General features: G+C 48.1%; 1 protein-coding gene across 1 annotated transcript in view; it reads right to left on the reverse strand.

Moving 5' to 3' along the window:
- The window catches only part of TG (thyroglobulin), a 244302-nt gene that overhangs the window by 116961 nt on the left and 99638 nt on the right, over positions 1-27703 (reverse strand). Inside the window, exon 35 of the mRNA XM_044244917.1 lies at positions 23034-23096. Within this exon, the coding sequence (XP_044100852.1) occupies positions 23034-23096 (63 nt within the window). The remainder of the gene's footprint in view (positions 1-23033; positions 23097-27703) is intronic.

The raw sequence follows: 27703 nt of genomic DNA on the forward strand, positions 1-27703 counted from the left end.
TGCTCAGTGGGGAACCTGTGTCTCCTTCTCTAGCTCTCCTGTGCTTTTCCCTCTTTCTGGCTGTCTCTCTTTGTCATAAATAAATGAAGTCTTAAGCAAACAAACAAACAAATAAGATCTTTCAAAAATTAAAAAAAAATGTAAAAAAAAAAAAAAAAGAAAGAGACAAGAAAGAAAAAAAGGGTTTAATCCAAGGAAGGTGACAAATAATGTTGCCAGCGAGCTGACGGCCTCAGCCAGTGTAGGAGAACCCCCATACTTGTCCTGGACCTCTGTCCTCAGAATCCAGAGCCCCATCTTTCCGACCTCGCACCCTGGCTCCCCTCCCGCAGACGCTGGGCCTTCATTATCTTCAGACCCGCCTCACGTTACTATTCTCATGGTCAGTTCGAGCGGCATTTCTGCAGCATGACCAAACGGCACTGCATATTTTTAGATGGTGGGGACACTGCAATTTCACAGAAGACACATGACGGGGTTTTAGGACGAAAGTTGCCAATTATGGTCTTAAAATGGAAGCCTTGGCTGTACTCCGTGCTTAGCTCGATGTCTGGGGGGAAGCGCTATAATTGAAGGGTGCATTTTGTCTCCAAAGTGAGAGTTAGCTCGTCTGTCGCCATCCCAGGGCCTGGAGCCAAGTCTCTGTCAAACACGCTCTCCCTGTCCCCTTCCCCCAGCTGGCAGCAACCCTGGGACGAGCCATGGCTGTTTGTGCAGAATCCAACATCTGGGGTTTATGCCTCTCATGCAAATTCCAAGAACCCGTTCTTGGTGCATGTGAAACTCTGGTGAAGCCTGAGGGCTGGGCAGCTCGGGAGCATTTCGTGGGAGTTTACGATTTCCAAGAAACGGGCGATACCATTGCATTTAACATTGACGGGATCCAGGAACACCGGCTTAGCTGATAAAAGGAATGCCTGGGTATGAGCCCAGTTCCTTCAGCTTCAGAAACCACGTTTTACTACAAGGCCAGCCCGTCTCTGTCAGTGACCGCCGGGGGAGCTGCTTTCAGCATGCCCAGAGGGTGTCCTCTGCGCCATATTCTTCTGTGTTCATTTTGCTTCTTTCGTTTAAAATATAGTCTATAGATTGCAATGCCAGCGTCGCTTACTTCACAAAAATCCTCTCCCATTGCATTTAAAATGCCATGGTCATCATATATTAACTACTTATTTATAAATGAATTTTGTCAAAGTTGTGTTTTTCTTTTTCTTTTTTTAAAAAGGTTTTATTTATTATTTATTTGAGAGAGAGAGAGAGACAGAGAGTGAGCGAGCAGGAGCAGGGGAAGGACAGAGGGAGAAGCAGGCTCCCCAGGAGCAGGGAGCCCGACATGGGGTTCGATCCAAGGACCCCAGGGATGATGACCTGAGCTGAAGGCAAACACTTAATCAACTAAGCCACCCAGGTGTCCCAACCTTGTGTTTTTCATTCATGTCTGTATGAATTCTGGCTTGATTCACACTGCTTAAACTAGTCACTGTGGAATACGTTTTACAAACAAATGGTAAAAGTCTTCCCATGTTATTTCTCTTTATAAAATATTCCTTGGCTATTTTTGGTTATTTATTTTACCAGCTGAAATTCAAAGCCATCTTATTATTTATCATAAAACTCCTTTGGGATATTAATTGGAATGTCCTTAAATTCCAATTTGAGAAAAAGATTTTAGATTTTATTATGTCTCGTGTTTGTTGTCATGAAGAATGGAATGGAATTTTTTTCCTATTATATTTTTAAAAGAGTCATTGTTGGCGGGAAGAAAAGCTATGCATTTGCGTGCGTTCATTTTCTAACAGGATCCTGACTGACTCAGAGTGACGCGCAGACACGGCGGAAGGGCAGGCTCCTCTCCGTGCGGCTACTTTGGAAATGGGGCCCGATCTAGGTGGCAGACGTCAGTGACCAGCCTCGGGGGCTCTGGCCAGGCAGTTCTCTGTTGTAACCAGTTTAGTTCTGTATTTGCCCTTTTACTCAACAACTTCTACATTAGCCTGGGCTCTATACCGGAGAGAAAAAAATGGTGGGGGGGGCCTGGAAAAATGAGCTAATTAGCTAAAAAGTTGAGGATCCTTCCTACTTCCCATGAGTAATACTCAACCTCTGGTGATTACCAGAGTCACTCAAAAGAATTTGGTACAAATTCCAGACCCCAGGCACTGTCCCCACGTTGACAAGCCGAGGCCTCTGGGCTCCTTATTCCCATTTTAGGCGACTCTGACACACAACCAAGGGGAGAACAATTGCCTGACACAGTCTCTGAAATATTCCCTTGGTTCTGTTATTTCAGTTTGGTCATAAGTGACGGAGAAATAGCTTGAGCTCATGAAAAGAGACTGTTCTGTGTTCACACCTCACTCAGCCTGATGCTGTGTGTCCTTGGGCAAGTTCCTTAACTACTCTGAGAAACCCAATTCTTTAAAAAATCACGTCTTTGTGTCCAACATGGCCCTTGCTCTCCATCTCCAATACACACAATGGCTCCCAGTGAACGACACGTGCCCCCTGACATCATGGCATAAATGAGCTCCTCAGGCCCTTTACTTTGAACCCTTTTGAGTCAGGCTTCAGGAAACTTGTCCTGGTCCCTCTAAAATGATTGTGAACCTGGTAAGAATGGGTGCCTCCCAGGGTCCCTAGGACTCCGCCGCCCAGCGGTGCCAAGCACATGCCCTCGAGCTGTGCAAGGACCTGCAGCCCACCTGCGAACCTCCCCGGGAGCCACTCCCAGGTAGGGGAGAATGCAGGGGTCAGGGGCCTGGCCCTGAAGTTGCCAGAGACCAGAGGACGAGGGAGCATATCACAGAGCTCTGAGGCATGGCTGGCTCCGAGCGGAGGCCATGAGTCATAGGCGGTGAAGCCGCCAGCTTCCTTGCCTTTATCCCAGCTCCCCAGCCCATAGCTCGGTGACCGAGAGCAAACCCCTCCTTCTCTCTGAGCCTGTTTCCTCATCAGCAAAATGGGGCTAACATGAGATCCTCCTCCCGGTGCGGTCGTGATCCGGAACCCGGCAGGCACGGGGCCGGGAAGCTTAGTGAACGGAGCCACTCACACGGCCTGTGGGTCGAGCTGTGGCTTCTCACTGCATCTTGGTCCCTCTCTTCCCAGAACTACGGAGGGCTGAGCCTGACACAGGAACCGGGGCAGCGGCTCCCTAAGTGGCACACGAGCCAGCGATGTCCTGACTTCTGCCAGATCCTGGCTTCCCCTCAGTCCCGGGTCACCTTGCTGCCTGCCCACATGCCCCTCATCCTCTGCCCTCTGGCCCCCTGGCCCCTTGGTCCGGTCATAGGCACAGTGAAACCGGGCCCTGTGCCTGCCTGAGCAGTCGCTGGGCCTCAGTTTCCACAGCATACCTGCTGCTGAATATAGCAACAAAGTTTTATGATCTCAACCCAAATTGAAACCCTTACCACCCTTGATCCTACTTTTCACCCCCACACTGTGTTCTTTCTCATCAGGATGTGCCTCCCCTCCCCGCCAGTGTCCTACCGAGAAATCCTACCTTCCTATGGCCTCACCTTGTCCCGTCCCTTCTGCCGGCCTGGCCACTTCAAGAACCATCAGTTTCCCTTCCAGATTCTGGCCTTGCCAATTCCATTCTTGTCTACTGACACTCCGGTACCTGAGACCCACACGGGCCTCCCTCCAGCCAGTCTCGCCCCTCTCAGGCCACAGGCACACTGGGGTCCCCTCCCAATCAGAATGTAGCCCTCATCGCCCACCGTCCTTGGGGAAACAGGCAAATGGTGGGGGGAGCAGGAGGGCAGGAAAGGTCCACGGAGCATCCGGCTGCACCACACCCCCCACTTTCCAGGAGGACCTGAGTCCTCCCCACTCTCACCCAGACCATGTCAGATAGGGACACGGAGCCGCAGGGAAGGTCACAGAGGAATTCCTCGCAGTCCTGGGGGAGCAGTCAGGGCTGTGCTGATTCTCCTCTGCCTCAGGATAGCCTGGGACCCCCTCGGTGAGGTGGTGTCGGACAGATCAGCTCCTCCCCAGCAGCAAATGCCCTCTCCCAGCCTCGACCCGCACCTGGCACTGTGGTGGGCAAGAGTCTGGGCAGCTCTTCCGTCCTATAAAGATGACCTGAGTCTGGATGGCTCACCACCACGTCCTAAGGCCTTGAAGGTGAGTTACCCTGTCGGTCCATTAGCAGAGGGGGCACGGTGGCCCCGAAGGACATGTCATGCAGCCTCTGTCCTCCTCGATGGCACAGACCAGCCCCACGTGTCACCATCTAGTGGGAGGGACATTAAGCACTTGGAAATTCGGGATGATCTGAGTCCATCTTACAATACTTCACTGAGACGAGGGACATCATCCCTATTTTATAGAAGAGAAAAGTGAGTCCCAGAGAAGGCCATGACATGCTCAAGGCCACACAGCTCAGAGGCAGCAAGTTGACATTTGACCCCAGCTCAGCTGTATGGCCCTGAAGTCCACTGCTGACCACAGAGCTGCGGAGAGCGGGGGATGGCAGCCAGGCTGGAGGGCGGAGGGTGCAGAGAACCAGGAGGCAGGGTGGTGGTCAGGTGGGCCCCTCCATGACTCTCGGGCGGCGCGGACTGCAACCTGGGCATCGTCCAGCCTCGGGGAATATCGAGGTACTTCAGCTCCTTTCCAGAAAACACTGTATTTCCTTTTAATGTAGACTAAGTAAAACCAAAATCACTAGACTAGGTATTTTCAAATACATGGACAAATCATGTTTCATCCGTTTTCTTTTTTCTTCCTTCCTCCCATTCCTTCCTGCTTCGTGTCCTCCTTCCTGCCCTCCTGTCTTTCTCTCCAGATATCAATTAAAGGAGGAAATGATGATTTTGATTTCAAGACTTAGAGACATTTCAACCATTAAAAACAGCTTTAACCCCAGCCTGACCCCAAGCCCAACACACACACCCATCCACCCACACACCCACACACCCACACACCCACACACACACACACACACACAAAACGGCAGATCTATGCCACTACAGAAGGGACAGGGTATCTGGGCGTAACTTCCCGCTCTGGCCCTCCCTTTTCTCACTTGAAAACCGGGGAAGTGCTTTGTGGTATTGCTAAAGCACATCAAAGTGCAGACACGTCAAACCAGTGGCAATGCCTTTCCAACATTCAAAGAATCACGGACCCATTTTTTTTTTTTTAGATGAAAAAATCTTATAATTTTCTTAAGAATCACCAAGAATAAAGCTTATAATGGGCACAATCTCTAAAGCATCCCAGAGGCCACAGGGTTCTTCCAGTTTCTCTCGCAAACAGAACCGAATGGTATTCCTTTCAGCTCCTCTGCATTCATCCAAGGGCTCGGTGCAGAGCGCAGAGAGACCCGAGGAGCACTGGAGGCAGCCTCCATGCCCAGGCGGGCCGGCTGGGGCAAAACACCCACGCTGGAAGCCTTTCGAGCACCTGCTCAAAGAGTGTTTCAGGCACTAGCAAGCTGCCTCGACCTTGAATGTGAGAAGACTGTAACAGACGCCCTGATCCTGCTTCCACAGCTTCGCGGTCACAAGTACCCACTGGTGGGAAGATCCCGTGTGCTGTCGTTATGGGACAGGACTAACAGTCAGACATCCTGATTTCTCATCAGACGTGGTCTTTGAAATGAGAACTACGTCATACTGCGCTGTTCTGCCCTTGTTAACACCCACAAAAAAACCCCCAGATGTTCTTTTGATAATAGATTGTAATCTGAAAGATGAAAATGGGACCAGACCTGCCTGTTGGTCTAGCGCTTCTTCAGAAAAAATGTTGGTCTAGAAAAAAAGGCCTTACATTTACAGCAGACCCTACCAGGCCTCTTTTGGTACTGATAACCCTAAAAAAAGTACCTAGAGACATATTTACTTCTGTTCAGCCTCCAAATACCCATTTTTAAGCTCTCCAACTAAGCACGCCTTATTCCCTTTGCATCTTCAGAGCTTAGTAGACAGATGACAGTGTGTCCTGTGGGTTGAAATGTGTCCCCTCATGATATGTACTTTGAGCTCCTAACCCCCAGGTGTTCAGAATTTGACCTTATTTGGAGATAGGGTCTTTGCAGAGGTAATCAAGTTCTAGTGAGATCATTAGAATGGTCCCTGGTCCAAAACGACTGCTCTCCTTAGACAGAGGAGGACATCTGGACCCAGAGCAGCCATACATGGAAGACAATGTGAAGACACAGGGAGAAGACGGCCGTCTACAAGCCAGGGAGATGGTTTTGGAATAGAAGCATCCCTTATAGGCCTCCAAAGAAGCCACCTGCCAACACCTTGATCTTGGACTTCCCAGTTGGTGGCATTTTGCTCTGACCGCCCTAACAGACTACAGTGAGTGAATCGTCAGCAAAATCATCCTTTCCCTGATTTGCCAAGAGCCTGCTGTAACTCACTTTCCTGTTCTGACATGGAAATGCCAATTCCGATGATAATTCTTACCATGTAAAGACATACACATTCCAATGGCTAATGTGAATATTAAGCATTTCCTATTTATTAGACCCAGTGCAATGTGCTCCTGTGTTGTCCTATTTCCTCCACAAACAGCCGTGTTCACAGAGGTGAACCAGAGAGGTGTCACCCCATTCTTTGAAGAGGGGTCATTCTGGAAACGCCTGACCTGGCTGGTTCTCACTCTCACCTACTGCCAAGTCTGGCTTTGGGTAAATTACCTTCTAAGTTTTGTTGTTGTTGTTGTTATTGTTGTTTTTTAAGATTTTATTTTGTTTGAGAGGGTAAGTGAGAGACAGAGAGAGGGAGAGGGAGGGAGAGAGAGGGAGAAGCAGACTTCCCGCTGAGTAGGGAGCTGGACACTGAGCTCGATCCTGGGATTCTGAAATCATGACCTGAGCCAAAGGCAGATGCTCAACTGACTAAGCCACCCATGCGCCTGTACACTCCAAGTTTTAAAAGTTCTCTTGTCTTAATCCATGTATTAGAACAGTTACGTCCCCCATGTCCCAGGGCCATAGTCTGCTACTGATGCTTCTAGGTTTCCGGGGGCGCTGGGGGTAGGGATAGAGGCCGCTCGGGCTGGTCGTCTCCCCTCTCACCACACATCCCTGACGTGTGTCAGGGCATGAGGAAGTCCGTGGGCCCCCGACAAAGGATAAGTGCTGAACGGATCACTCCCTGTAAACGGATGTGTGCACAGGAAGTGCTCAATGACATTTATTGAAGAGTTGACACCCTGCATCTCAGCCTCCAAAGCCAGAGCTCCTGGCTCTGGGCCATGCTGCTCCATGCACCAAAACATCTATGCTATCGCTTCTAAAATAGGGTATTTTCAACTAAATCATGAGCATCAATAGTCCTGATGCGACTGTTTCCACCCCCTCACCTCCCTGGTCAAGATGGACACACAGTGGGCCCCAGCTGCTGGCATGTGGCCCAGGAGGACCAGAAAAGACCCACTGAAGTAATTCAGGGACTTGGGATAAAGCACAGAGAAGACAACAAATCTTCAGGCCAGGCCAGGGGCCAGCAAGATTTTTCAGTTAGAGGCCAGATCGTAAATATTTTAGGCTTCTCTGGCCGCATTTGTTCTCTGAGTTTTAGTAAAGATTTTATTTATTTGAGAGAGGGAGTGAGAGAGCACAAGCAGGGGGAGAGGGAGAAGCAGGCTCCCCACTGAGCAGCCCCCCCCCCAACACCAGGCTCCATTCTGGGACCTTGGAATCATGACCTGAGCCAAAGGCAGATGCTTAAAGACTGAGCTCCCCGCCCCTGGTGCCCCTCATTTGTTCTCTGTTGCATTCTTCTTCACATATTTTTATAGAATCCTTTGAAAATGTCTGCGGCCCTTCTCAGCTCACAGGTCCTACAAAAACAGGCTGCAGGCTATGTTTGCCAGTGCTGGTCCAGCAGGGTCCTGGGTTCTGACTGCACGTGGCCTGATGGACTGGGGTGTGGGGTCTACGTTCTGGGAATCCCAACTGCAACAGGCTACTTGATGGGGAGTTTTGTGCTTTTTCCAAAGATGAGTACTACTCTGGGAGATGCCATCTGGAAGGCAAAACAGAGTGCTTTCTTGACGTGCTGATAGTTGTGCTTCCTAACTTGGCGTGTTAACGTCCTTTTACACAATGGTGATGATTCATTTGCCTTGTTTTCTAAAATTTGTTCTTATTTGATAGAATGAAAACCTGGCAACCATGAACTGTCCAAGAGCACAAGGTAAGCCTCCAATCCAAGAGCAGAACATAAGCCCTCCTGTCTTCTCCACATCCGTGTGGACTTTTCCCACTCCAGATCCAGCCTCCTGCTGCTCCCAGATCCCTCATATTATGTCACTGCTGTCACAGATGACCCTTGACCCTGCCTTTCCCCTCCTCAATACTGTGTCCTAGAAACAAGGGCCATAAGCATGGCCATAATACCTCCTTCCCCTGCTTTAGGTCACAACCTCCTGACTATGGAAACTTCTAGCCTTCCTCATTAACTACCCTCAACTGCAGATGCCTAGTCATTCTTCCACATTCTTGAAATTCTTTTTTTTTTTTCCCCAATTTATTTATTTTCAGAAAAACAGTTTTCATTATTTTTTCACCACACCCAGTGCTCCATGCAAGCTGTGCCCTCTATAATACCCACCACCTGGTACCCCAACCTCCCACCCCCCCCGCCACTTCAAACCCCTCAGACTGTTTTTCAGAGTCCATAGTCTCTCATGGTTCACCTCCCCTTCCAATTTACCCAAATTCCCTACTACTCTCTAACGCCCCTTGTCCTCCATGCTATTGGTTATGCTCCACAAATGAGTGAAACCATATGATAATTGACTCTCTCTGCTTGACTGATTTCACTCAGCATAATCTCTTCCAGTCCCATCCATGTTGCTACAAAAGTTGGATATTCGTCCTTTCTGATGGAGGCATAATACTCCATAGTGTATATGGACCACATCTTCCTTATCCATTCATCCGTTGAAGGGCATCTTGGTTCTTTCCATAGTTTGGCGACTGTGGCCATTGCTGCTATAAACATTGGGGTACAGATGGCCCTTCTTTTCACGACATCTGTATCTTTGGGGTAAATACCCAGGAGTGCAATTGCAGGGTCGTAGGGAAGCTCTATTTTTAATTTCTTGAGGAATCTCCACACTGTTCTCCAAAGAGGCTGCACCAACTTGCATTCCCACCAACAGTGTAAGAGGGTTCCCCTTTCTCCACATCCTCTCCAACACATGTTGTTTCCTGTTTTGTTAATTTTGGCCATTCTAACTGGTGTAAGGTGATATCTCAATGTGGTTTTAATTTGAATCTCCCTGAGGGCTAATGATGATGAGCATTTTTTCATGTGTCTGATAGCCATTTGTATTTCTTGATTGGAGAAGTGTCTGTTCATATCTTCTGCCCATTTTTTGATGTGTTTGTCTGTTTCGTGTGGGTTGAGTTTGAGGAGTTCATTATAGATCCTGGATATCAACCTTTTGTCTGTACTGTCATTTGCAAATATCTTCTCCCATTCCGTGGGTTGCCTCTTTGTTTTTTTGACTGTTTCCTTTGCTGTGCAGAAGCTTTTGATTTTGATGAAGTCCCAGAAGTTTATTTTCGCTTTTGTTTCCTTTGCCTTTGGAGACGTATCTTGAAAGAAGTTGCTGTGGCTGATATCGAAGAGATTACTGCCTATGTTCTCCTCTAAGATTCTGATAGATTCCTGTCTCACGTTGAGGTCTTTTATCCATTTTGAGTTGATCTTTGTGTACGGTGTAAGAGAATGGTCGAGTTTCATTCTTCTACATATAGCTGTCCAGTTTTCCCAGCACCATTTATTGAAGAGACTGTCTTTTTTCCACTGTATATTTTTTCCTGTTTTGTCGAAGATTAATTGACCATAGAGTTGAGGGTCCATATCAGGGCTCTCTACTCTGTTCCACTGGTCTACAGCAAATATCATCCTCAATGGGAAAAAGCTTGCAGCCTTCCCGTTGAGATCAGGAACAAGACAAGGATGCCCACTTGAAATTCTTTTCTATAATTTTCAGCTCACAATGATCATTTCCACCCCAACTCTTGCTAAAATCTTGGGTGACCTTTTCATGTACCAGGAACGCCAATGGCCCACTCATCACTCTGGTCTCAGCTTCCTGACCTTTTTGGTCCTGGATATATTTATGTCTACTCATAAAAGCCAAGAATTTCCACAGTCCCATCTAATCCCACCAAGGTGCTGAACGCCATGCCATTTAAGACTTGTTTTTTCACACTTGATCCCACCTAAACCAGCTCCTAACTTTCCCTGGGATTCTACTCTCTTCCCCCATCATGTTATCCTTTTGACTGGTCTAACGTAAGCCAGGCACCCAATGGTCCATCTTGTCAACATTCCTTTTGCCCCTCTCCTTAACTTTCTCTCCTCCCACCTGGATTAATCCAAGGAACTGCTTTCTCTGCAGCTTAGCTTGATCAGCTGAGCATGACTAGAGACTCTTCCACAGTCTGGCACCTTCCCAATATCTGGATCCCCAGCCTCACCTGAGCTCTAAATCATTGACACCTTAGTCCTTGCCTCCTTCTGGTCTCTACAACCAGCATCCCTGGTGCTTACTGCTCCCTCCAGGCTCAGTAGGTGTCTGACCCCTTCCTTGCCTCCCAGAGAAAAGAAGACTGTCATCAGCATCGGCCTCAACCCTGTGTCCCCCTCTCTGCTCTCTATGAACCACCCCACCTTTCTCTCTCTCTTCCTCCTAAATGGAGAAAGGATGGTTGTGGGAGCTGGTTCCCCCACCTGTGCTCTAGAACTGGCTCTTTCTCACTCCCTCAGGGGCATCGATAAACCAATGGTACCTCCAGCCCAGCCTCACTCTCATCCATCCTCTGCCTTTGGCCTATTCCTGGACACTGACACTTTAGTCTTAGCATAGAAACATACTCAAATGCCCCCTGAAAACAACATGTTACTCTAACCCATGGTTTTTTAACTCGGGGGTTGGATTTCAGTGATTGATTTCCCTGCAAATATAGGCAAAGTCTGGTATTATGGAGGGGGATTCTGCTTCAATACATCTTCAGGGGTTCCTTGTTACCTAAAAATGGTGTTTACCACCAAATGTGCCACCTTTCTTTCTTAGCTATTAAATTCATTCTATTTCTTCAGAGCCAACATACTTGGGAAAAGTTTGCAATTTCCACTTTCTCAAATCACTACTCTATAGCTCTTTCCCGCACCACCCCACTACATTTGCAGTGTGCTTTCCTTGACTAAGTCAATGGGTGTCACGGTCCTTCCCCATCTTCCTTGAAATTGCTGGTCACGTCTCCGTCCCTGGTCTCCATCACACACCACACCACCAGCATCCCTAATACCCTCCTCCTGCTCCTCTGGTTTCTCTTCTGCTCTTCCTTTCAATGCTGCTGTTCCCCAGGGGTCTGTCCTTGACCTTTTCTGTTTATATCCAATACACTCCCCACGAGTGATCTCACTTTCCCCCCACTTAAAATACTGACACATTGATAATCATCCCATTATCTCTGGGCCAGAAGCTTCACTCAAGCCCCATGCTGAGACAGTCCATGTTTACTGGCCCCCTCTAAGCAGATACCACAAGGCATCCCAAATTCAGCAGGTTGAAAACTGAAGGCTTACTCTTACTTCCATCCTCACCCACAGTCTTCAACCAGTTCCTTTCTTACATATTCTGTCTCAGACACTAGCACCACTACCCATGGGACTGCCCAACCTGAAATGCCAAATATTGCCTGCGGCTTGTGTTCAAGTAGACTGAATGTCCATCTAGTAAGAACACTATAAAAGGAAAGATAAAATAAATGTTCTTTCAAGTCTAAATTTCAGACTCTACCATTGTAAGTGGCTACTCTCCCTGGGGTAACACATCCCATCTGAATTTCTAGCAAAAATAGGGCCTCCAAGCATCCTCCCAATCTGTCTGCTGCCTCCCTTAACTACCTCCTCAGCCACATCTCTCACCCACTACTCCCTACTACCCTAAACTCACATCTGGCAGTCTAGCAAGTCACTCTATGTTATAGGACTTTGTTCACTACTCCTTTCGTTCAACATGCACTTAAAAATGAAGTCGGTGTATTCATATAATCAACACCTACCATCCTTTAAGACACAATACAGATGTCTCTTCCTATGCAAATCCTTCTAAGACTTCTACCTCACCGCCACCAACCTGTCCCACTAATATATCTACTCTTCTACAAACACACAACATTGCAATTTTCTTGTTTACTATCTCTCTATTAAATTATTAGCTCCTGGAGATCAAAACTCTACCTCAATTTTCATTGCTTCTCCAAGACCTATCATAATAGTATATAAAACTATGAACAACAGAAGCAGTAATATAGTTGTAAGTGGCATTTAAGTGTTCCATGTGCTAAGCAGGAATGATAATATCATGATTTTGCATGAACTACTCAATTCATAAATGTGTATAAATGAATTAATTAATGAAGTTCATTAATTAATAAAAAAGAAATAGGATACAAATTCTTTCTTTATAAAGATGAATACTACAATCACTCACATACCCCAAGACCTCAATAAATAATTAGAGGAGTAGATCAATTAATCACCTAGGAAACAAATAACGGTCTATCAGTTTACTATTATCTCACTTGTATATGGTGCATCCCAGTTCATAAGCCTTTCATTTCCTCTGTAAGATTTAATCACTATGTGCTTTGGTTGTATTAATATTACTATTTTTCAAGGGACTGAACTGAAGCTCAGAGGTGGTGAATGACATGGCCATGGTCAAAGCTCATGGCTGGCAAACCAAAGACTTGACCAAGACTGACCCCTCCCAGTCCCCACAGCTACCCCTTTCTCCTCCTGACTCAACTTCAAACATAAAGTGGTTCCCTTTAGTGGTATGAACTTCACAGGCAGAGATTTCCAGAGACATCTAAAATGGTCCAGCATCTGTTGAGGTTATGAGCTGTGGGTTGGTGAATAATCATCTTCTATACCACTCACTGCAAAGACACTGCTGGAGAAAATTTCTAACTAAGAAGAAGACATACACATGAAACCGGACTTGGAGCCATACTCCCTTCGTATCCTCCTAACAAATGACTAAGTTCATCATGGGCAAAATTCCTACTGAAAATTCAGAGGCTCAGGTTACATCTGACTTCTCTCTAAGATGTTTGACTCATATCAAGTAGACCCTTTCAAATCCTCCCCATGATACCAAGGCAATCTCGAAGACAATACAATTATACAGTTTTCTGAGAGCGTGTAAACTCCTCTTTCTCAAGGTCATTGTGTGTGATTCTGGGTTCTGAGTCTACCTGTAGAAATGCAGGGACACAAATACATATGGAGACCCAACATGAGCCAAGGAAAATAATTCCAATAATGCAGAGGTCTTGGGATGCTTAACAAGAGCATCAGGCAAAGGCTAGCCTGACCTCTCAGTGGACCATGGGTCATGGGCCAGGTCATACAGCTGCTGTGGACCCAGGAAGTCAGACTCCCGAGACCACACTCAGACCCTCTGCCCCCTCGCCTCCAGGGACCATGGCAGGAAGGGCAGCTGTGGCTGTCACCATTATCAGGTACCTACTGTGTGTGTCAGACCTTGTGCTGAGCACTTCCTGCCGTGACTTCATCCAAATCTCACAGTCACTTGAGGATGCAGGGACATTAAGAAATCTGCCTTCAGGACAATCAGGCTCACAGCAGTGGCGTGACTCGCACTGGGTCATACAGACTAAGAACAGAACTAGAATTGAAACCCAGATTCACCCAAAGCCAAGGTTTCTCTGCTTCACTGCTTCTATTTCTACAAACATCTGCCAAAAACCTATTGCCTGTGCGTAAGTTATCACAAAAACAGAAAACCAAAAGCCACACCTTAAAGTGTAACTAAGCCAATCATTAGAATCACAAAAATAGAAACCTCAAAGGGAAACTTAGAGGACACGTAAGCCACATCCTCATGCAGCAAGGGCATCTTCAACATGCTTGAATACTCCAGTGGCGGGGAGCTCTTCCCTTCAGTCTCCATCACAACAAGACCAACGATGCCTTTCTCTTCCATCCTCTGACCCCATCCCCCGCTCATTCCCCCCCCCGTCCCCCCCCCATGATGCCAGATGCCTCATCCATACCGAGACCGTCCCTTGGTCACTCCTGGCTCTTAAGCTGGGCCCTCTCACCTCCTAGACTTTGTACATATGGGAGGGAAGGTGACTGCTTCCATCATAAATCAAATCCAGTTCCTCCAAGGAGGTCAGGGAATTCAGCAGAGACTCAACAGTGGGGAAGAATAAATGAGGAATGACCAAAGGATCATTAAAATGAAACAAAACTTTATATGGCATTAGCCACTTATAACCAAGTATTGGTATTTTTAATCAACAGTTAATATTATTATGACCCATGAAACTAAAAGAAATCTGCCACTGTCGATGGATTGCATTCAGGGATGGTTTAATTTATAGTCAGCTACATAGAGGGAGTAAGGGGCTCTAGGAAAGGCAACCTGTCTAAAATATTCCCGCCAAATACTTGATAAATGATCTGAGAAATAAAAGTTTTCTGGTTTAGTCACTTGTTAAAATGTGAAACCTCTTGTAAAAAATATCATATTGACATAATATCAGTCGTGTTCACCTTAGTTTGAATTATTTTGTTAACTCCATTAGGTTTGACAAGAGTTCCCTAGCAGGCCACTAGGAAATGAAACAGTAAATAAGCAAGGTGCTTCTACTCCATCTGGGTTAGCTAATCCAGGCTGATTTGGGAGTGGGATGGACATTCCAGAGGGGAGGCATGGTGCCGAGGAGCATGAAGTTATGAGTTTCCCAGAGTGGGCTGAAGGCCAGGAATAAGAAGGGAGAGAAAATCGGGTGCAACCAAAAGTCAGTTCCCTCCACCTCACAGTTTCCACTGGGTTCATTTTTTTAATCACATGGTATCTGATTGATTCCAGGCTAAAAAAAAAAAAAATACCTCCTATAGCTTAGCAAGAGATCTGAGAAAAATCTTTAAAGCTAAAGCCAAAACGACCAAACCCAAAAGGCAGTTCCTAGTTGGCATATTTTCCTCTTGGCTTTATCTCTCTTAAATTTGATTGAATGAATCCTTGATGGGCGAGATACAAAACTGGGCCTATCTGAGGAGGAAGTTTCTGAGGAAAATCCTAAGACTTCAACATTCCCTAAGATCTAACAAGGGTTCAAGACCCAATCCTTCAGCAAACATTAATTAAGTGCCTCCCAAGCTCACTATGGACAGCTGCACAGGTTGTACACAGTACAATCATAGGGGCAGCATCATAAATATTGCCTGTGAAAGGGATCCCTTCAAACTGGCCATGCTTGACCTAAGTTAGCTATTTCAACAAAGCCAACCTTCAGCAGACACTGGATAAAGCAATTTTACATGTAATATCTCTTAGAAGCTTCATAACACCTCTTTGAAGTAGGCATCCTCATCTCCATTTTACAGGTGAGGCTGCTGAGACTCAGAAAGTTCTTTAAATTGGTCAAGATCATACATCTAAGGAGCGGCCAAGGAAGGGCTCCCATCTCTTGGTGCCTTCCAACACTCTACCACCCTTTATTCCTTCTTCCAACAATCAGGCTCCCAGCTCCATGGGGAGTCTGCTTCGCTCTCTGACCTTCTCCTCGCTCATTCTCTCTCTCACTGTCTCTCTCAAATAAATAAAATAAAATCTTAAACATTAATTGAATCACTATTAGCTTTAAGTAACCTAGAGTAGATGGAATATACACATATTCAATCTAACAATTATAAATGAAATAATATCGAGCATCTACTGTAGACCAGACACTACGTTTTGTGTGAAGGATCAAGCCGTAAGTTCCAAATTCAGTTTCTGGGAGCACAAAACCTAGCAAACAAGAAGCAGTACACTTATTTATTCATTAAATATCTCCTGAGGGCTAACTAGGTACCAGGCAAACTTCTGGGGGCTGAGACTACAGCGGCAAATAAGACAGATGAAGCCTCAGCCCTGTGCATTTTCCCTTCTGGAGGAAGGGCAGACGAATATTCGAGAAGTAAACAGGTGAGAAGATTTGACAGCAGACAACAAAGCTGGGTAAGGGGTGGAGAGTCAGATGTGATGTTAGCTCAGAGCGGAAGGCGATCAGACCCCATAGAGGTGCCCTAGGACGCACATTTCCTGTTTTCCTTCCACCTGCCATGGCTGTTTTCCCATTTCCCCAGCCGTGCCCTTGTGTTTCTCAGCCCCTGAGTCTCAGAGGAGAGGTCCAGGAGGGGCTGCTAGGGGTTCAGGAGGGGCTGTGCCCACAGCACGCTCGTCCCTGCTGATAGCACTTGCGGGGGCAGCACGGTCCTGTGCCAGAGGGGCGACCCGGCTGCACGCCCTGCTCGGACAGGGGAATTGGTCCCTGGGAGATGGGACCCACCCCCAGAGAGCTGTTCTCATGGAGTTGCTACACACTGAGCCGTGAGCTCCCTTGGCAGGATGTGCACACACACAAACTCTGCATATTTGGAAAGGAGATGCGTGTTTTACACAAGCTTTTGGAGTGGATGCCTGCTCACCTGGGCCTTTCAGTCTGAGGACCAAAAGGATTAAGAATTGGCCCCTGTCTGGGTTATGATGTCACCAGTCTTGAGGCTCAGTGGGAAGGCGACAATGTACCTGCAGTCTTTAGTGGCCCCCACTGTGTCCTCAGGTTGCCCCCGATGAGACTATTACAGTCTGCCCCCCTGCAGTGCACGCTGTGCCATCAGGAACGAGCCGGTCTGCCCTGTCGTTGCGGGTGCTGCTGACCCCTCCAGAAGGTCATGCTCAGGTCTCAGCATCCCTGAAAGGGCAGCTGAGACCATATCATAGCTTACCTTCTCCTCTGGCCAGTTCTGCGCCTTCCCTTTCCCCGTCTGACCCCTGTGGGTACCATTCCCTAAACAATGACCTGCACACCAAACCCCTTCAGAGTCTGATTCCAGGGAAAGTCAACCGGCAACAGTGAGCACATGCAGGGGGGAGACTGTGTTTGAACCCAAGCTCTATCATTTACTAACTGTGTGACCTTGGACTTCTCTGACCCTTGGCTTCCAAATGTGTGAAATGGGTATAATCATACACAACCCATAGGGCAGTTGTGAGGTTTAAAGTAGGGAACGCACTTGGCACCGTGATTGACATGATATCCTAATACTCAGGAATTTTTAAAAGAGGGGCCCCTGGGTGGCTCAGTCGGTTGAGCATCTGACTCTTGATTTCAGCTTAGGTCATGATCTCAGGGTCATGGGATCGAGCCCTGCATCAGGCTCCCTGCTCAGCAGGGAGTCTGCTTGAGATTCTCTCTCCCCATCTGCCCCTCCCCCTGCATATACTCCCTGCCTCCCTCCCTCCCCCCCATAATATATATAATCTATATTATATATAACATATATGTAATCTCTCTCTACCTATTTATGTGTGTGTATGTGTGTGTGTGTGTGTGTGTGTAATTTTATAGCTTTTCCTGATGTGCATTAATGGCTATGACTTAGTAGGGCCATGTTCTCTCTCTGCCTGTTTCCTCTTCCATGAAAAGATGGGCTTGGACTTGTGAATTATTACTGACATTTCTTAAATACTCACTTTATAAGGTTCTGTGTGGAACACTGTCCTTCACTTATTCGGCAACATGAGCCTCCTAGATTCGTCTGTCTTATTTTCTACCATCATCCCCATTTCAAAGAGGCAAGCGGGGGCAGCACAAGGCTGAGAAATATGGTCCCAGACATCAGTGGGTGAGAACGGGAACAGGACTGGAAGCTGGGTGGACGGACTTCAAAGCCCGAGGCTGTGCCGTGTCCCGTTGTTTCCCTCAATTAGACAATGTGCACGCTCCCGGCCAGCACTGACATTTTCTGGGATCACACGACTCTCTGGCTTAATGGAAAACATCTGCAGAAACGATCAACTGAATTCCACCAGCCCGCTGGCACCGCGGTGGGAAAAGACAGGGGCAGACCAAGCACAGCCCAAAAGACGGTTCGTGCCTCCGCTCCCATCACCTGAACTTCAGGCTCTTGGCTGTCCCTGAGCTCTAGCAGGTGGGGAGGAGAAGCGCCGGAAAGCTAAGCAGGGCCCACGGGAAGGAGGGGAAGGAGGCCTGTTTCTCAGCACCACCTCACACCCTCCTGGCCACAGGGCCACTCACAGCCCTCCGCACCTGCTGCTCACGGGGGGCCTCGCACTCAAGGGCTGGCATTTCCTAAGGGGCATTTTCAAGTGTCTCAGGTGGCACGAGCTTAGAATGCAGATACAGATCTCCAAAGCCTCATAGTCTGTGTTTTCCTCTGGATTGCAAGCCCCGTACTCCGTTTTGGGCATGCAGCAGAGGGGGAGAGAGAAGCCCTCCTACAGCAGGCTCCGATGTCTGAGCGGATGATTCCTGCTAATCCCAAGCACCCTCTCGGGACGGGTTGTTGTGGGTCTCTTAAAAACAATGGACATTTGTCTGTTATAAAGACATCTTTAGTGCTCCACTTGTTGTTGTTTTTTTTTTAATGTATATTTTTCCCCAAAGAGTAAAATGGTGCTCTATACAGAGATGACACAACTGCCCCCATTTTTCCAAAATCAAGCCTGTCTATCTGCCAATGCATCGCACTCACAACCCCAGGGGAGGGTCTTCGGACAGTTTTAAAGCTCACTGTGCAACTGCGTAAAGACCTTCGGGGATGTGTGGGACCCAAAGCACTCTATTTCTTGGCCCCTGTCCCCCATCCAGCCTCTCCCTGCCCCTTGCCGGTCGGTCCTGGGATCCTGAAGGACTTACGTTTCCCTGCATATGTGAGGCCAGTGCTCATCCTGGCCTCTCTTCATGCACCCCCCTCCTTGCAAAGGGTGCTTTCTATTCCTACCTTGGCATCTGACAAATGCTCAATCCTTCTTTATGACCCAGCGTGGCCACGGTGCACCTGTGACATTTGCCCTGCCTGTCTGCGGTAAATCTGGGGGGAGCCCTCTTGAACCCCCTCGACGGTAAGTGGTTCATCTCCTTCAATTCTGACTCCCTGCGCCTTTCTCCTGACCAAAAGTCAGGCTCCTCTCTTTGTACTCGAGACCTCCAACACGCAGCATAGCGCCTTTTCTGGAACGTACGTGAAAATTCTGAATCCATCACCCTAGAAGTGGCATTCACACAGTCACTGAACCGAACTGCACTGAAGTGAAGATGAGCCGTTTTTCCCTCACACATTTTTCTAACTTGCCCACCCTAGAGCTCGCTGCCGCTTTGCTCCTCACCCATCCCCAAGTGATCCGACAAAGTCCAAGTGCCGAACCTCGTACGAAGCCTCCTGCCAGCTGACACGCAAGCACAGGTTTCTCTCATCCATCTCACTTCACTGATGGCCCCACACCCACTGTATGGAAACCTCTCCAGTGTCTGAGTGCCCTGGGTTGTTTCATGCCCCTGGGCCTTTGCACACACAAACCACTCTCTGTGAAGGAAAGGCTTTCTGAAACTTGGCCCATTGACAAACTCCCGCCATCTTCAAACCAGCTCGTGTGTTCAAAGCCTCCCTGGGACAACGTAAAGAAAGTGCTCTAGTACATGGTATGCACCCCAGACAGACATGTGAGAGTTCAGAAGCCCCCTTCACCTTCAAACCATCCCCACTGACCAATCGGTGTCTCAGAAGCCCCTCTTCAAAGAGGCTTTGATTGGGTGATTAAATACACAGACTCATCACAAGAAACAAGGCCAAGCATTAGACATCCAGGCAAGTCTAGGACTGGAAATCTATCTCTGTCACACTTTCCAGAAACTCAAACCAAACAGACATTCTATCTAGCTCAGAGAGGGGCCAGATGCCTGGGGGCTCAAATCCCAGGTGTTCATTTAACCTCTCCGGCCCTCCACGCCCTTATTTGAAAGACAGAACTTAGTACCATCTAAATTTCTCATGAGCATCGAATGATTTGTAAAACATTTGGTGTTTAATAAATATTTCCTTTTCTCCCAGAACAGGAAGTGCATAAAGATGAGCATTTTATACATACATGGTGTGTGCACACGTGTGTGTGTGCGTACACACACGCGCACACACACACACACACAATCCCTATCAGAATCACGTTGGCATCTCAATACCATGGAGGCAGAATTGTGCGCTCCCCCTGATTCCCACCAAAGGAACACACCTGGACTCCGAATTCCAATTTGGGAACTCTAAGCACAGATGGAATGCCAGCTCTGACATCCCTCCTGCTTCCAAATCACACTTGTCAAAATCACACTTGTTTAAAAATACTGTGACATGTCATTCTGCCTTGGAAAGCTCCGCTCCGATCCACGCCTGCATGCGTGAAGGGGGAAGCGAAATTCTGTGTCCTTTTCCTTCTTGGGTGGGGCCTTCAAGTCCCAGGAATACAAATGATCACGAAACCAGCATGGAAGCACCCTCGTCACCTGAGGGCAGACATGCTCTGATTGGTTCGTATCGCACAGTACGCATGTGACATTCAGAGACGGAGATGAACTCACTGCTGGCCAGGGTGCCACTAGGAACAGCTGTTGGAGACCAATGTGGCAACACAAACCTAGCGTCTTAAAATACAAAGTTGTCAAACCCAGTAATGGTGCTTTGGAGAATGTGCCCCTGGGAGGTAACCTAGACGTTGGGAAGAGCTTTATGTACTCAGGGATTCACTGTGGCTCTTCTGTACTGGGGAAGCGTCATAAACAATCAAATGTCCAAAAACAGAGGAATGAGTTAGTGAAGGGCAGCATGTCTGCCTGGTTGAAGAGTACGGAAACCATTGCTAATTGACACCGACCTGTCTTTACCTGCTTCCTCCTCACCAGATGGGAAGCATAGTGACAGAGGAATGAATGAATGAATGCATATACATGTATGAACGAGCATATGCATAGGTGAATACAATGATTTAGAGAGATCTACAATAATTTGGAAATATACCCAGGATGCTCTATTCGTTAAAAGCAAAAGAGTAACATTGTGGAGAGCTTACAACTACCTGAGACCACAGAATAAGCCCAAAGAGATTAGAAGCAAATAAAGCAATGTTTGAACCGGCATGACTTCTTTGTAACGCTGCGATTTTTGTCTTCTCTGTTTCTGCATTGTTTGAATTTTCTACAACTAACCGATATTAAAAGAGGAGATTTGGGTGAAGATCAAATGCTTAGCGCAGTGCTGAGGACAAAATGGAGCCTTCGCTAAGTGTTGAAAAGTTTCAAAAGAGACTATATTCTCGCATTTAATTAAATGCAGCACAATTTCTCTTCTTTCCCTCCTACAAAATGAAGTGAAGGGAATAAGCAAAGAGCAGGTAAGGGAATTGAACACATTTTTCAGGGGGGAGAGGAAGAGGGAGGTGTGTTAACAGTCATGTCAGCAGGGAGATGCTAATCCCCAGGTGCCTGCAGAGCACCTGTGTGACCTGTCTGTTCCACGGGCACCCCAGGAAGCCCAGGAAGGACGAGGTGTCATGGAAGGCAGGGGTGGAACATAGGGCTAAGCAGAACTGTGAGCCACCCACACACAGTGACTGGTAATGGAAACAGGAGAACGTTCCCACTCTGTGGGGCTCCCCCGTGAGCCATATGTATGTGGACAGAGCAAGTAATGCTCACTCTTGTTTTGACCCAAGTCCCAACATTACTACATGTTGCAGATGAAGGGGGAACATTGGAAAGGGTGATAAACAAGAACCCTAAGTCCTCCCCATTCAAGCCAGGAACTCAACAGTAGCTTCCAAGACGGACAAATCAAGGAATCACAGGATCCTCGTGTTATTTAGAATCAGAGAGACCAGAAAGAGACTAGACACCTCTAAGAGTTAAACGTAGTGGGCTCTGGGAGCAGAAGTGGCAGGTGGTAGAAGTGAGACAAGGAACCAGTTGGGTTTTTTTAAACCATAAATCTTTGAGGACAATTTGATTATTTCAATTGCTTTTACATTATCTTGATAAAAGTTGGTATCAACCTTGACCACAGTCTGGCTGGGAAATGTATCCCCTGCTTGGCCTTGGGTGTGTCAACCAACCCCAAGCAACCCCCTCCCCATCCACCATCCACGACTTGGTAAATGGTGACTCCTACATCACAGCACTTCAGAAAGCGGCCACCATGCAATACCTGTACGACTCTCACACCCAAAGTCCTAGATATAAAGTCTTCAACTGTTTAGACACAGATACGATTCTGTAGAGAATGTGCCAGAAAACATATCCACATGTGCATACGATCTCCAAAGTTAGCTCTTTGAACTTGGTGGAAGCAGCTCTCACAACCTGGGCTGTTGAGGACGTTTACACGTTTAGCCACAGCCTTGGCTAAGTGATACCCTCCTACACAAGCTACATTCTGTCTCTTCAGCCAGGATCTTAATGACAGGTGTCTAGAGTTCCTCAGACATCATGTCACAGGACGGGAATTAACGTCGTCGCTTGGGCCCTTGCAGTCATTTCCTGACTTAAGGAAGGCAGAAGCAGGATGTGCATCAAGGCCCACGCTCACCTGCCCTGAGCCCACCCCAGTCCCACACTTCCTGCTGCCTTGTGACCAGACAAGACTGCGCTGGTGGGGCCATGCGCTACGTGCGGGACCAGGTGGCAGCTTCAGCCTGGCTGCGGTCCCGGGGGCAGGGCCCTGCCTCAGATGTTCCTGTGCCACCCAGCAGGCTGAGGACTGTGAGTCCCCATTTCTCTGCATGAAGAGATGGCTAGTTCTTCCTTCTGGGCACAAAAGAGTCACCATTCTTCACACTGACCCAGGACGGGGCAGGTGTGGGCATTTTGGGACTGGGTGAAAATAATCCTTGGAAAGAAATGTGCAGAAACCGGACTAAACCCTCCTCGGCTTCCAGTGGATTACACTCGTCAGTCAAGGCCTATATTCCCTGGGAGCAGGTTTCCTCGTCTGTGAAATGGGCATGGTGCCAGCATTGCCCTATCTACCCATGTGTGCAGGTGACAGGAGCTTGAATTAATCAAGACAAGAGGGCCGTGCGAGCTATCCACAATGGGCAAAACTAAGGGGAAGAGAAGGCACAGGGAAGTGGATCTCTCCTCAGAGAGCCGGAAAAGAGCACGCGCTTACCTCTCTCCGGGAGGGCAGGCAGAACCACCGGGGGGCAAAAACTGGGAGCATCATTCTGAGCAACTGAAAAGAAGAAGAGGCAGACTTTTAGCTCCCCTACATACTCAAAGGCATTAACAGAGGTTCAGGGGTGATGGCGAAATCACACCTGCAAGGCAGGAAGGCTCTGTTCAGCTCCCAGGGACATCCTGAATCGGTCAGGATGGACTAGGTTGGGCCGAGGGGACAATCACATCTCAGTGGCTTAAAACCACCATGCAGGAGGGTCTGTCCCTTGTACCTCCTATCCACAGCAAGAGGGCTGGAGCTTGGTTCCGTGTCATCCCCTCCCAGATCCCGGGTGGAAGAGCGCTCCACCATGCCCCTGGTTTCCACCACAGCGGGGAAAAAGAAACACAGTAAACTTCACTCTTGCTCTATGGCTTCTGCCTACAAAGGACACACACTTCATTTGCATACATGTCCCTGACCAAAGCCAGTAGTGAGTCTCGGGGTGAACAGGTGCAGTCCTGCCCTGTTCCAGGGACAGGTGGGAAACAGCACATGTGCTCACGGCCATAATTTCCTGACTCTTCACCTGGTCGAGAAACTAAATCCCTCTGAGCCTATTTCCACATGTGCACAATGAGGCTAATACAAGTCCACCTTGAGAAGGACTGTGAAGCTGGTTGGAGATAATGGAGCGCCAGGCATGGGTAAGAGCTGGACCCGAATCTCCGTGTGCCGCTTAGGAACAATGTGGAGGGACAAGTCATCTGATTTTTCCAGACCTAGTATCAGGACTGATAAAGACATCAGGCGTACTAAGTAGGTGATCTGGAGGTTGCCCACTAACTATCTTCTTCCCCTCACTCTCCCCATACTAAACGGGTCTAAATCTCCATCAGTATTTTCTCCCAGGGGCCCAGACTAATCTCCATGCCTGCCCAGCTGCAGGGGGCGGGTGCAGCGGTCAAGGGTGAGGCTCTGGGGTCAGCGGCCCAGGGCAGCGTTGGCTTGGATGCTTCCCTATGTGTGACCTCAAAAAGTTACCTCAACTCCCTGTTTTCAGCATCCTTGTCTATAAAGTAGGGGTTACAATAATACATATCTCAGGTCTATAAGGTTTAGATGAGTTGGCACATATAAAGATTTAGGCATACAGTAGGCACTCAATAAATGCTGGCCGTTATTCATTCTTAACAGTGCCCTTCTGCAGTGACACAATTTGCCACTGCTATCCTCCTCTGCTTCCTGAAAAGCCTTAGAGTCATGCCCTAACCTGGCCTAAAGTACCACCTCTCCCTTCCCTTCTTCACTTTGGCCCAGTGAGCCATGACCCAGCCTTTCTCGGTTCTAGAACCTCCAGTTGTGCTGGATTTTTTTTTTTTCTTGGTTTCACCTGCCTGGAAACACCCACTGCCTCCCAGGCATCATTCTTAGACCCTGGTTCTGCCCCCACAGTGTCTGATTCAGCAGGTCCTGGGGTCCTGGGTGGGGCCCATAATCTGGCATTTCTAACAAGTTCTCAGGGGCACACTTTGGGGACCACGGAGCTCTAGTTTCGGTCATCCAACATTCTGTGAGCTCTTCAGGCGACATTCAGAACTGCTAACCACCGTCACGCCCTGCTACACCCAGCGGGCCAGCTTGATTTGTGTGTTGAAATATTTGCCTTTCCTGGAAGAGAGTGGTTCTCAGGGCAAAGGTCCTAAGACTCAGTGAAGCCTTCAGAGAACAAGGAGACCATCTTGTCAAGGGCATTCAAATGTTCTCACCCTCGGACTCAATAACTCTGCTTCTGGAAATCTATCTTAGAATCAAGGTAAGGGCAGCATGCCAAGGAGCCCTGCTATTGTACTGTGTTATATGGTGTATTGTGACATGTTGTACTGTAAGGAAGGCATATGGCATACACAGAGCACACAGAGTATTTTATTGTACCACCCACAACTGGGAAATCTAGAAACGTCTAACGTCACAGAGGCATTAGGCGGCCAGAGCCCATTCCCGGGAGCCCCACCGTGCAGCTCATCTCAGCACAGAACAGATCACATGACTCTTCTGTTGTTTGCTTTACCTTTCAGTCATCTCCTGATAGTATTTCTTAAAAGGGTTGTGCCTTTGGGATAAGACAGAGAGCAAGCTGGTAGCCTAAGTGGCCATGGTGGGGACATTTACAACATGGCAAATCAGGGCTTCCCCTCTCCCTTGCCACCTGTGAAACCCTGGTCGGCCCAGCACAGAACAGGGGTGACAGCAGGCCCTACTGCATCGGGTTGCTTGGGGACTAAGGAAGATGTTGCTGCAAAATGCCGGCCTGGTGCCCAGAGCCAGCTTGGTGCTGAGGACCAGGCTGGAAGTGAGTGAGAATGAAGAGTGGACTGTTCCGTGTTGCTGCCTACAGGTGGCCGTTTCCACGAGGACTGTAAGGAGGCATAATGAGACGCATTTTTCATTTCCTTCCCAGGTTATGTTCCCATATCTAGAATCGCTACAAGGTCCAAGCGCATTTGCTTAGCACAGGGCGGGAACCATGTGGCTTCGACTGTTTTTTTTTGTTTTGTTTTGTTTTGTTTTGTTTTCTTTAGAAGCCACATTTGACTTTATAAAGAAATCAGAGACCGTGTGCCTGTTGCAGGCCGTGCACAGCTGGGGAGAGAACAGGTCGCCCTAGTTGTCTTCAAAGGGCAAACGGAAGGTACCAGTGCCCCAGAGGCCCTCCCCTTCCAGAAAACCCTGGGCTCTGGGGCACTGCCAGACCACAAGCAACACCTGCCCGGCTAGTACCCTCCTGGATGCGAAGAATGCTTGCCTTCGGGGTCCTACTGCCAGGAAGGGGCTGCCAACAGCCTCATTTGCATACACAGTCGTTCAGCATGAGTCTCGGCTCTGAGCTGACACATGGTACTTTCTGCACACTGTGGACAGTAAAATCAGATAGTACACTGCCGTGGGCTCTCTCGTGTCCCCTCTTGGTACTCTCTGCTCCCGGATCCAGGAGATAAGCTCTGACCTTTGTTCTGTGAGCAGCCCGCTATGGAGGTTATGGTGTGTTTGCCCAGTTGGGTCTCTGAAGGCCTGAGGGCTGTGAGGGCAGGACCATGGTGCACCCCAACTCCATGGCCTGCTGCCTGTCCCCACACAGTGGCCACTGCTCCCTTCAGCATGCTCTCCTTCATCTACGTCCAGACTTGTCCTGGAGCCACTTTTGCATAATCCTTTCTGTGTTCCAGAAGCTCCCGTGGATCCTGCCACAGGAACACTGGCCTGGGGGTGAGCTTTATCCTCATGTCCCTGAGTAGCTCTCTGATTACAGAGAATAATTGTCTCCTCACAAGGAGAGAGGAATAGAGCCAGGGAGGTAGTAAATCAGTACATGAGGGACGCGCTCTTGTGACATAAAGTCCGAGATTCAGAGATGTTCTGTTTCTCTCACACCTGCATCCTCAGCCCAGCTAACTGCTCTGCAGGCCCGAACTTCTGCCTCTCAGGCTCCACAGTGTTTGACGTGCAGTAGGAACTCAGTGAGTATCACTTCCTTTCTCCTTCCTCAGGGCTAGTTCTTCGGAAAGGAGACCCGTGTTAGGCTTCTTGTGTCTGACTCTCAGCCTGGGGGCTCACCAGGGTCCTGTGGTAAACACTCAGTACAGATGTCAGTACGCTAAGTGGCCAAGCCATGGTTCAGAAGCAAGGGCAAAGTCTATTACAGAAATTCTTGCGAAGGATTTTTCTGGAAAAACTAATGCTTCATGTGTAGGATGGATGGAGAAGGGAAGATCGGGGTCTCATGCCTCGTTCAAGGTACAGGCAGGCAAATGACAGAGCCAGAGTTCAGACCTAGTTCTTTCTGATGGGCTCAATCATTATGGTATATAGTTGGGTGCACAAGACACAATTTCTGTGTGACTTTGGGCAAGTAACTTAGCCTCCCTGGACCTCCCTTTCCTTATCTCACAGTGGTTATGAGGATTAGACAAGCTACTGCTTTATCCAGCCAGTCACACTGGAAGAGTGCAAGGAATATAGGCAGGGTTGATAACACCAAAGGCCCTGGGCAAGGTCCACGCTCAGTCAGAGCTCACTGAAAGAGAGCACCACTCGAAATACTTAATGCCCTGGCCTGGAGTTTCTGGACAGACTCTGAGTCCCCAGCCTGACCCTACAAAATATATATTGGCAAAAGCTAGTGGTCTGTGCCATCAGATGAGAAGAAACAGAATAGATGGAATGAGTCGGGACAATGAGCATTTTGGGTTCTTTGCTTTGCCAACTCCTGCTATGATGTTGCAATGTTCCAGTCTGATTCCCATGATCTTTCTGAACAAATGGCTTACTTCTTAAGCTTCTTTTTACCCAACTCTTCCCTGAGCAATATGAAGACGGAAAATGACGTTTTTCAGTCTTGGGTGGGGTGAGGAGATGGGATGGGGGCTGGGAGGGGAGCTGGGCAGGGAGGTTCTGCAAGGTAAGAGTTCTGCTTCAAAATGCCCTCAATACTCACAGCTAGCACGGGTCTCCCAAGGGGCGGCTATTCTCAGAAGGTACTCACTTCTCCCATCCCTGTGAGTTAGTGAAAGCCTACATAGAAGATTTTTCTCTAAATACAGACCCAGTGAGACTCTTTTGTCATACAACTCTGAGGTTTTTCCTAAAATAAATCAAGATGTTAAAATAAAACTAAAAGCATG

Source organism: Neovison vison, chromosome 4 (genome assembly GCF_020171115.1).
Source record: "Neovison vison isolate M4711 chromosome 4, ASM_NN_V1, whole genome shotgun sequence".
In the NCBI taxonomy this organism is placed as follows: Eukaryota; Metazoa; Chordata; class Mammalia; order Carnivora; family Mustelidae; genus Neogale; species Neogale vison.